We start from the raw sequence: 11,903 nt of genomic DNA, 5'->3' as shown, positions 1-11,903 counted from the left end.
TCCAGTATTTATTGATCTCAGTATCAAACGAAACAAAATAACGCCACTCACTCACTCCGATCAGACTTAAAGTATAGACAATATCGACATTTACATATGTATGTATGTTAGGCCTTGTTCACACTGTACTTAGTAAATTAGGTAGGATGCGTTCGGAAATATACCCTCTGATAAGATTACTGATTTGTGCAATATGCCCGACAAAAATGTGTGAGAGAAATTGTCGGTCCTTCAGGGCCCCCTGCTAAGTGTTGATTGCGCATATTTTGTTGATCTGCACATAAAATAACATATACTTATTTAAATACATATGTATGTACATTTTATGATAAAACAGTTCAATTGTGAGGGGGAAATGAGCAAATTCGCAATGATGAGCGATATTCAATCGATGAAACAGACGATCAGTTGGAATAAGCTACTACAACTTTAGGATTTTTAATTAATGTGAGCAAAATTTTTTACGAAAACAGCCATTTTTGAACATTGCAAAAATTTAGAATTGCGATTAAATCACGTGAGATTGACTTTGCTTTATGCAACGCAGTACAAGCTATTGGCAGAAAAATAACTCATAAAAGTACAGCCCTGGACTTTGAAATTATATTTCTTCAAAGGAATTAATAGATAACGTTCTAAATTTGGTTCAGGACTCAGGATAGTATCTTCGAGGTACACTGATTGTAAATACGTGGAATCGTATTCAACGGTAATGCGTAATTCAAAATTACCTATAGAGATGTAAATAAATAATCAAGCCGCATGTACTCAATTACGCAGCTTAGAGTATGCTTAGTGATAGAGCTAATACATAGCAGATTTTATAGTGCTTTAGTGTATAAACTATAAATGTGTGATGTTTTTGTTTGGTGCCACTCATAACCACAAACTTCCGATCTAAATTTGTTTTACTACTTTAATTTTTATGAAAATGCTCAAACTATTTTCTACAGAATATTTTCATCTAAATAGACAATACCCCGCCTACCCGACATATAGCTAGATGAAGTGGTTTGTAGTTTACAATACTAGAGTAATTATAGAATTGCTTAATAGTTTGTACATACATTCAAATGTAAATATAAACCGTAAGTATGTATGTAACATAAAACTCGCTGTGCTTGCGACGATGATTGTTTGTCTATTTCGTATATACATAGATATGTAAGTACGAGTACATGTACATATGTACATAGATAGATACGTATACTGCTTCTTATAATCAATTTAGATATATTTTCATTAATAACATATATCTTTTTATTTATTAGTGAGATTTCGTAAACTGCTTGGTGAAAAAATGCCTAAAATAATAACATAGTTTCTATACGTTCATATGCGTATTATGCTCATATTTTGGAATATGGTACTTCCCATAATATTATAGCGTCTTCATTTCACCTCGAGTATAAGCATATAGTACGCATGTACATAAATATATTTTGGTGAATTTCAATAATAAGAGTGAGAACACTGTTAGTCTTCAATATATTGCAACTAACAAATAAGGAATCATTAGAAATATATGTAGGTATGTGCACATATAGTATATAATGCATAAGTACCTGTGAATATCGCTTTCTCTTAAAATGTTAAAGAACGATATAATTAAACGTTAACACATGCTATATATTTGTTTAAAATACATGTGCATATGTATGTATATGAACTTATGGATTGCCATCCGTAGAAAACATTCGCGTTGGATTAAAGGCGGAGAGTGTAAAACATGGCGGTGTTATTTGGTGTGAGCGAATAAGCAAGTATGTTTGAGTAGCACGTATAGCGAACGTAAAAGAGAACAATATATATGCATCATTAAACATCCACCACAATATCAAGTTTCCCTTGGCAAAGTCAGACGCGGTTGAATACGATACTCTTGGTAGCTGAAATTCTTGCAGGTGCGGTTAGTCTTGTTTTGACGGTGGCGAAGAAAGTTAAAACTCCGTGAATATCCGTTGAAATCGGTTTTTATGAAAAAAACGTGTTAATTAATTGTGTAATTAATAATAGTTAATGTGGAAATTTATTTACATACCGCAACGATTGAGTGATATTTTTGTATTAAATTAATCCAAATACCACTCTTAAAAAATACAGTGCTATAAAAAAATTTTTACACCTTACGTGTTTGCAAATAGTGTGGTCATGAAAGATTCAATGACATTTATAACTTCACCTTCAACCACTAGTGAACAAAAGCAAAAAATGTCGAATCTGAAACCGAATCGGTCACGTTTTATGATCAACGATATTCTAGCTGGAAGTGCCGCCGCCGCCGCAGCAGTAGAGGCAGCCAACGCAGCTGGCGTGGCAGCGGCCGCTGTATTTTACAAGCATCAACATCATCAACAGCAACAGCAAAATATAAATAATAACAATCACAGTGGGAACAGCAGCTCCCAAACTCCGTTTATTCAATGCTCACAACCACCATTTGATTCCTCAACATCTCTACAACAGTCTGATCCACCGCCAATCCCATTAACCCTGCACCATCACTCTACTCATCTTCAACCGTCGCAAATGCATCATTCTAGGGGTCCACCACACACGCTAATTCCTCAACATACTCAAACACCCGTTAGCGCAGTTGCAGCTGTTGCACAAAAAATTCATTTTCCCGTCGGTGCAACACAAATCGGTTCAAATGGTATAAATGTAGTGCAATATGCGGCTGCAATGCAGCAACACTATGCGAATGCAACTTCAGTCGTTCGCGACTTTGATAACAATAGTGATTACCAGGACAACGAAGATTGTGACAGTGAAGTTGGGAGCGGTGGCCACTTGGACGATAACAGTGTTTGTAGTAATGGTGAGGTGAGATTCAATTTATATTGGGTGGGGAGACGGAAAAATTTTTGGGTAGTTGGTGATAGCTCATATGTATATATGTACATATAGAGCACAGGACTACGCTGAATAAGTGCAAAGGCAACATAGAATATACATATGTATATATCTACCCATAAAATTCAAAATATTATTATATTATTTTCAATTTAGTTAGATTGATATACGAATTTAACAGAGCAGATTCAATATTCATATTAGTATTCCCTTAAAATCGGATCATCTTCAAATATAATTCTCAAACCAATTAGAGCAATTTGTCTCTTATCCCTTTTAACAACCCCAACTACTATTTCATTCTCAAATTGAGCAGAATTATTGCTATTTTTTAATTTATTTAAATTTTGTTTATTTACTTATAGTTTGGATTTACGTTTGAACCTAGCCATTTCATATGTGGTTTTACTTTTACTTAATTTTAACTTACGATTAATCTTAGTTGATAAAATATTTGCTTTTTACTTCTTTAGTAGAAAATTGTTTTAATAAATGTAACCAATAATAAATTGTATGCCTAACATATTGTCGCTATTACTAACTCTAAATATGTGAACATTTTTTAAAATTAAAGAGGTGTGTAATATTGCTTAATTTCTTGAAGACATTTTTAAAATCAAATGAAAAATTAATTCACAATTCTGGAAGAAGAAATTGCTATTTGATATTGCATATGCAATTTGTGAATTAGAATGTGAATTATATTATAATCAAAGATTAAAGTCACCAACTTTTAGCACCAAATTACTCATTTTATGCAAAATATGCTGACCTAATTTTACTGTGATGCCTAAAAGCCAAACAGAATTAGAATTTATATCTAAAATGTAAGAGCTAGAGGAAGATTGGTCTCTGATAAGCAGCGCCATGTTCTCTCTTTATTTAATTTAGACATTACATAATTATATACATGTACTATATATCATGTATTGGCATAGCAAGGTAGTAGCTTGCTTATTATCCGAAATACTTAGGTGTTGGGATCTTCATATACATAAATATTGCATACCAAATATACCAACTGATCTCGCCAATATGGCCAATATGTTATTGGAAGAGGATTCGAAGTTATTTGCTACATTTTGTGTCTTGTCAGTTTTCGAACTTTGCGAAATGGATATTGTTTCACTGCAGTTAAGTTGTTAAGAGCATTTAAACATTTTAATGTAAAAAACACCAGAGAGCACAATATATATAATAAAAGAATTTAAAGTAAAAATTAACCAGATGTTTTAACAATCAATATGGCTTTATTTTTATATAAATCGTGTGATCATTGTGTACTGTGTATAAAAGGTTATAGTTTTATTGCTCCATATCCATATATGTAGTATTACAAAAATTTAAAAAATGAAATCTTTTTGATTACAGGTGCTAAAGATGAAGACGGAAATAGCATTAAAAGTGGTTCCACCAATGACACGCACGGCTTAAGTAAAAAACAACGTAAAGCGCGCACCGCCTTTACAGATCATCAATTGCAAACTCTCGAAAAATCGTTTGAAAGACAAAAGTATTTAAGCGTTCAAGAAAGACAAGAGCTTGCCCATAAGCTTGACCTAAGCGATTGCCAAGTTAAAACCTGGTACCAAAATCGTCGGTTAGTTGGCTTTTGACTTTATTTCAATAATACGGCAAAGATATATGTATGCAAAAAATTTTCTTTAGTCATAAGGCATAAATATGTATGTATAAAACTCGGCTTCTGCGTATATAAACCTTGATAATGGGTTTTGGGTTTTGAGTATGGATTTTGTGATGTTTTTTTAGCATTGTCTATTATGAAAAAATTATATTCGGCATTTTAAAAATTAATATTTGTTAGAATTTTTTTTATATAATACCTGAACGCCGAAAATAAGAACAGGGTAATAGAAAAATAGTCGACGCTGAATGAAAACTTTACACTTCCTGGCGGATTAACTAATATGTTTATTTTGTTTGGCAATAGCAAATACATACAAAGTCTGGAAAATGTAACTGTATTTCAAGTTAAATAAGTTAAGTCAAAAATTTATTTAGTCGCCTTCAAAGTAATTCCCTTCATATACCTTATGCCAATGATTTTTTCAGTCCTCGAATCACTTCCTTGAGCTCCTTCTGCGAACTTCTACACGCACCGGCAATTTGGGGAACAGGAAAAAATCACACCGAGCCAAATCTGGAGATTACGGTGGTTGATCGGTGATATTCATTGCTAGATGCGATGGTGCATTATCATTGTGTAAAATCCATGAATTGTTCTTCGACAATATCAATCGTTTTCAACGGATGTTCTCTTGCAAACGCCTCAATACGACGCAATAGAACTTCTTATTGACCGTCTGTCCCTCCGGAACAAATACATGGTGCATGAAGCCACGAACATCTAAAAAATGAGCATCACCTTGATTTTTGAGCGGCTTTGGCGTGGTTTTTGGTTTCGGATGGTTTTTTTCCTTCCATTCCAATGATTCTTGACTTGTTTGCATGTCAAACTCATAAACTCATGTCTCATCACCAGTTATATATCTAAGAACGCGTTTCATACCCAAAATATTTACCAAAGTCTTTTCAACGGACTCGCGACAGATGTCGAGCTCTCTTGCCATTTCTCTAACACTTAATATTTTCAGCAATAGAAGAGGCAGAAGGCCGTTCAGAACGAGGCATGTCTTCAACGATCTGTAGACCGTCTTGGAAGGCTTTGTATCACTTGTAGCCTTTTGTTTTTGATAAAACCGTATTTTGAATCACGGCAAGCCCTTTATCCATTGTAAAAATCACAACGTTCTACTGAGAGGTACCGACTTAAGCGGCTGCTGTATGATAACCGATTGACAGAATGCGCTCATATTTGAAGCATAATAATTAAGGAAAGTTTTTGTATTAAAAAAAAAAATTTAATATCATTTACCTGGGGAATTAAATTACAATTTCTGGGTACTTTTTTGTCACAATTTAGGAAGACCGAATATAGTTTGTGTGCCGTTCCGTCTGTTGTTCGGGAATATTCTTTTATATTTGTGAAAAACTTTAAAATTTTATTATATTTTGAAACAGAAATTTTAGAAACTAACGTTTTATGCATTGTCGTACACGTGTAAACGTAACGTGTATTGAACATAAATACTTACATACATTTGTATGTACCTTTATATTTGTATGAATGCAACTACGTATATGTGTAATGATTTGATATGTTAGCCTAAAGGATTTTTATAACTGTACTAAATATAAGTATAAGGATAATATTATTAAAATTCATAAATTATTTGGATTTATATTTGTGATGCTTTGATTTTTAATAAGTACTAAAAAATGATTTCTGCTTTTTCGTTCAGAACCAAATGGAAACGGCAAACTGCAGTTGGATTGGAGTTATTAGCGGAGGCAGGGAACTTTGCAGCATTTCAACGACTTTATGGTGGAACACCCTATTTGGGAGCATGGCCTTACCCTGGCTCACAGTCACCTCATGCTGGCCCGGCTCCTTCGAGCATTGATTTATATTATCGCCAAGCAGCGGCAGCTGCCGCAATGCAAAAGCCGCTTCCTTATAATTTGTACGCAGGAGTTCATAATGTAGGACCGCTTGCAAGCTTGCCAGTTTCTGCCACTTCACCTTTCTCCCACCTATCAGCTTCCAATTCGCTTACTTCTCTAAGTAGCTACTACCAAAGCGCCTCTGTGGCAGCAGTTGCCGCGGCAGCTGGTACAACATCTAACACTAATTCAATTGCTGTTGTCAAGCCGCTCTCTTCACCTACATTACCAGCTATAGCACCAACAGTAGCACCGGCAACTCAAATAAATGCAACAACAGATCAGCGGTACTCACCATGCTCACCTACTCAACAATCGCCTACAAGGCACATTGTACTATCGCGTTCTCCCAGTCCAACTCTTAATCCAGGAAGCCCTCCAGGCAGATCACGCGAAAGCTCGCAGCTCCAGTCTGATGATGATGATCAAATTCAGGTTTGAGTTTGAAGTCAGCATCAAAAAGACATTGGCCAAACGTACGTGCGCACTCAAAATATGACGTACGTATGTACGTAATATTTTTTGTAAAGTATGCATATGTATTACCATTAGGTTATTATAATTAGTTTAGGTTGATCTCTACAATTAAAGATTGTATGTCATGATACCTATGTATCTGCTTATATCATTATATATATGTACATAGCTGCTTATAATAGTTGTGATTGGGGGTCGGTTCTTATGTGCCGAAATATAGTACTTTTAATAAAACTTTTACAGATCATTCTTAGCGCTTAATTTATGGGAACTGTGAGAACTGTAACAAAGGTTATGTATTATATACGTATTAAGCAAATATCCATTGTTTATTTTATATTCATAGTGCGATCAATATATTATTTAAGTCTTACATATATAAGATATACATATGTAAATTTCTAAAGTTGATAAAATATATGTATGCGATTCGATTAAGTGTTGTGTGAATTTTTAAACGTACCTATTGCATTGATTAATAAATGATATATAATTAAAATGGAAACTATCATTCTTACATAGAAAGAGCTGTATAGCCAGTATCATTTCAACAGTTGTAGAGTTGTATGGCTTTGTAAGGTATTTGGAATGAAAGGTAAGCTTGAATAATCAATAATCAGAAAGATGTGTTATATAATAATGTTAAAATTCTATAGTATTTGTAGTTAATTTAAAGTAATGTATATTATATTGTATTAATTCGATCGAACCAGTTTTCGTCCTAACTTCTGTTATCACAATAAGAAATATTAGATCAATTTAATAAAAAAAATGAAGTTTAATAAAGAAATAATAATTAAAACACAAACGGACATATAAGTGGGGAGGTGTGTCAATAACTTAAGCAGAAAATATATTGTTTTGGCCTTCTTTCATACAAAATCAAATATTAGTGACATATTAATGAAACAAAGTGAGCTAACTATAAGCTAATACGATCCAAGAATTAGCGCCATTGGAGAATGCCGCTAGAATTCAATTTTATCTACATAATAAGTAATATTTAACTTATACTCAACATTTTTATAACATAGTTTCCCGGACACCCGGATGCATTTCGCACATTTTTAATTCATACAAATTGGTAGAGTACTAACATATACATATGTATGTACACCTACATGATGTTCATCTGCACTTGAAATAGTGATGATGATGTACATTCATACATGTGTGTACAATTTGCAAAAGTTCTTATTTATAGCAATCTCATTTTTGCGTTCGTAAAAATTATTGTAAATATTGTTTATGTATGTACATTTAAACTGCCAAATAAGATAAATTGTTATAGAAATGCCTAGTGTTATTATTGAAATTTTGCTAATAAGTTTTGTGCCACCTCATTTCACCTATCATGTTTAACAGAGATCTAATTATATTAAATTTACATATGTACATAAATAAAGGGTTCATGTTTGCTTTGAAGTCACAAGCTCCATAAGCGGACATGTGCTGATACATCTACTTACCACTGTGCCATTTATAGGTGCATATTGTGTAAGTATGCAGCTAAGACAGAACAGAGATACTGAATTGATAATTTTAATAGCTAGGGCGGTATTAATAACCCTCTCTGCCTATGACAAATTGGCAACCGTTTGCAGCTTGAGCAGACCGCAAGTAGTAATAATATAAGTTTTTGGTTATGCTCAATTAAATATTGTGATCACCATTGAACTGACTTTTAAAAGTTTTTAAACATACACATATGTACCCACTTATTTTGATATTCAAGAACATTTTTTTGCTATGGTTTAAATTTAAGTACATTTTAGATATCTCATTTTTGTTTTTAAAAAATAAACTGTTACAAGTACAAGTTTCTCGCTTTTACATAATGTTTTTGTGCGGCTATGGGATCTGTATGGACCACCCATGGGGGCGTGTCAAAACTGTGTGTTGAAAAATAGTCTGAAGATGCAACTCAAAACTTTATTCCTTCTGTACTAATATATGCGAGACAATGTCCGGCTGGAGTGAATGAATGAAAATTATGCCTTTAGTTTCCGTTGAGTCATCGCGAACCAGACGACGCCAGCACAAGAAGTTAAAAAAACGGGAACTAGAAATTGTACTCAATTTTGTTGACATATTTAATGAAATCTTTTCCGTTCATCAGAGGTAATTTGAACGAAATAATACTAAAATAGTGTCCGTGCTGGTCGTTGGAACATACTCATGTCCTGAAATCCTCATGTTCATTAAATTTGTCTGGTTATGGGACGTGTCCGGATATAAGGACTGTCCGTTATGGGGAATTTCATTGAATATGTCTTGTGCATCTTGCGCATTATTGGTTTCATTAAAGTATTCTGTTTAATATTCAATATATCAAGTTGACTAACAAGTATGAACTCATATGGTACCGAATGCATATATTTATGCTTGACTAAATATTTCGACCGATTTAACAGTAATGCCACCAAACCACTTATGCTAAGTGTCCTGTAGTTTTGATCAGATGCTCGCTTCCTAATTGATATACATAATAAATTTTACCAAAAAGACAATGATATATGAGTTGTAAAGTCAACTAGAATAAAGATAATCATTGGGTTACATGGGGATTAGTGAGTAATTCTAGCGATTTTACCAATTTTTGGAAGCAAACTACATTTTATGTAAGATTAGTAAATTAATTAAATGAGAATGCAATTGCGTTTCAAGGGATGGGATATGATTGTAGCACCATTTAAGAAAACTTGGGTAGCGAATTGAGGAAGATCACATTCAGTTGGTTTATTTTAAACACCACAAAGGAATAATGCCAACAAAAATACGTGTCCTGTTCTCAATTAAACTTAAAGCCATTTATGATATAACTAGCAGACCCAGCATACGTTGTTTTGCATTATACATATACATACGTTATTTTTAGGAAATATTTGTTTCAAGGAAATAATTTTAAAACTAGCTAACACTATAAGTGAATGGGGAATGTATTATAATTGAAAGTGGGATGTAGAGTTGAAGACAATTAAAGTATACTTTATTTAATTTAATAAATTATATTTGGATATCTGGCGCAACAGATTATTATAAACATCGAAGTTAAAAATCAGGGGTTGAACGTATAAGAGCGAAAACTGTATGTATTTTTCAATGCTGAATCACGAAAAACTTTTCAAAAAAAAAACAACATTTGAGGTAGGACGTAGGCCAATTCTCAGACTTACCCGATAAGCACTCCAAATTTCATCAAATTCGTGCAAGTCGTTCCGGAACAGTTGGGCAACGAACACCGTGATACGAGAATTTATATACATATATTCTGTAATAGATTAAGCTCGCCGAAAAAATTTGCTTCGATTTAAAACACTCAGCAGACAGACCATTAAAGTTTAAGATATAAGACCACTTCCAAATAAATTTTAAAATGATTAGCAATATTTTGAAACAGTGGATGTTTTTCTTGGTAGATGAATTGGAAGTGGAAAACGGTTTGCTATTAGGAGTTATTATTAGGCTTATGAGATTATTGGCTTGATATTATAATTTGATGAGACCAACATTTTCATGTACTGCCACTACGGACCAAACAAGATTTGGGAAACGGAACAAAGGAATATTATACCAAAAGAAAATTTGACAAACATTCTCTTGTTTTTGAATTGTCTCTACTATAGATGTAGCTGAGCTCCGCTTGTTTAAAAATGAATTCTTCAGATGCCCAAATAACTTTGAGTTTTGTGATCACCATGGCTCAAGAAAATTTAAATACAAGCTATAGAACAATAATTACTCACATAATAAACGAAAACAAATCTGGCTAAAAGAAGTTCAACAAATAGAAGAGATTTCATCCATGCCATTCAGAGGAGAGTGTAGATTGTCTGATGAACACGTAATTAAGGTGAATTCATCATTCCGAATGACCCATGTACTAAATATTAGGTGAGTACATATATTCTGCTTAGTTATTATTTACTAAAACACAGCACAATATTTGAATTAATGTTCATTTTAATAGATTTTTTGTTTATGGTTTGATTTGTTTTGGCATACATATGTAGATTTAAATCAGCAAGGAAGGGCTAAGTTCGGATGCAACCGAACATTTTATACTCATGCATCTTGCTAGAATTAAAGCGAGGGATATATTTACGCAGTAAAACGTCAACCAGAGGATCGGAATCTAAGAAATTCCATATGTATAAATATTCTTTATAACTCATACACTGGCCGACAAATTCGGCATAAGATTTGTTAGAAACACGAAAGTCATTATATGTAGTATATGGAAGTTGGATAAGTATCGACCCGATATTATCCATTAATTATTATTGGTACCTCACATACAATCCCCAATCTTATGGAGCAAAGACACCCGGATGTTCGAAATACCTCGTAATGGTTCTAAGGGGGCTAAGTCAAGTTTTTGCTCAGATATATCCATTTTAGGCAAAAGGATACACTGTCAAGAATAAAACACGCTCTCCCAATTTCATTGAGATAACTCAAATATTGGCTTTTATATTCAGCATAAAGTCACCTTGAAGATCGATATTTATATTAGGTTTATGGGGGCTCAGGGAAGTATTAGCCCAATTCGACCAATTTTTGACATGCGGACATATCATTGTCAGAGGAGGAATTCCCTGAATTTCAATTATATATCTCATATAAGAACCGATATTTTCGGTCAAAAGTCAACTATAGATACTGGGGTCCACATATTCGGTACCTAGGGTCTTGAACAGTGGACAATTTTTGGTCAAAAGGGCCACACTTTAAGGGAATTATTACAGCAAAATTTTATTCCTTTATATTAATTGCTTTGTGATTTGTGTACTGGAAAGTGAAAGAATAAAATGGAATTTTAAATTGTATATGAGAAGTAAAGGTGATTGTTGTCCGATTTTAAACATATTAGAGGGCGTGACCACGCCCACTTTTCCAAAATTGCAAAATTACAATTTTATATTTTAATTTAGTGCTTAGTTATGGCAATTTATAAGTTTTCGGTTAATGGCGATTTGTGGGCGCGGCAGTGGTCCGATTACGCCCATCTACGAACTCGAATTGTTTTTTGTACTCAGAAACCT

General features: G+C 33.4%; 1 protein-coding gene across 1 annotated transcript; it reads left to right on the top strand.

Moving 5' to 3' along the window:
* The first annotated feature begins 1,906 nt into the window (after positions 1-1,906).
* On the top strand, positions 1,907-7,296 carry LOC126758585 (homeobox protein B-H1-like). The gene is made up of 3 exons (XM_050472910.1): positions 1,907-2,821; positions 4,228-4,456; positions 6,180-7,296. The coding sequence occupies exons 1-3, from the start codon at positions 2,152-2,154 to the stop codon at positions 6,820-6,822; spliced, it is 1,542 nt and encodes a 513-aa protein (XP_050328867.1). The 5' UTR covers positions 1,907-2,151; the 3' UTR covers positions 6,823-7,296.
* The last annotated feature ends 4,607 nt before the right edge of the window (positions 7,297-11,903 follow it).

Source organism: Bactrocera neohumeralis, chromosome 5, assembly GCF_024586455.1.
Source record: "Bactrocera neohumeralis isolate Rockhampton chromosome 5, APGP_CSIRO_Bneo_wtdbg2-racon-allhic-juicebox.fasta_v2, whole genome shotgun sequence".
Lineage (NCBI taxonomy): Eukaryota > Metazoa > Arthropoda > Insecta > Diptera > Tephritidae > Bactrocera > Bactrocera neohumeralis.
This window is presented reverse-complemented; position numbering and strand designations above follow the sequence as displayed.

Excerpts from the sequence above, each read along its gene's own strand:
- LOC126758585 (XM_050472910.1), top strand. The coding sequence starts at position 2,152 with ATGAAAGATTCAATGACATTTATAACTTCACCTTCAACCACTAGTGAA. Across the intron at positions 2,822-4,227 it reads TAACAGTGTTTGTAGTAATG|GTGCTAAAGATGAAGACGGA; the intron begins GTGAGGTGAGAT and ends TTTTGATTACAG. Across the intron at positions 4,457-6,179 it reads ACCTGGTACCAAAATCGTCG|AACCAAATGGAAACGGCAAA; the intron begins GTTAGTTGGCTT and ends TTTTTCGTTCAG.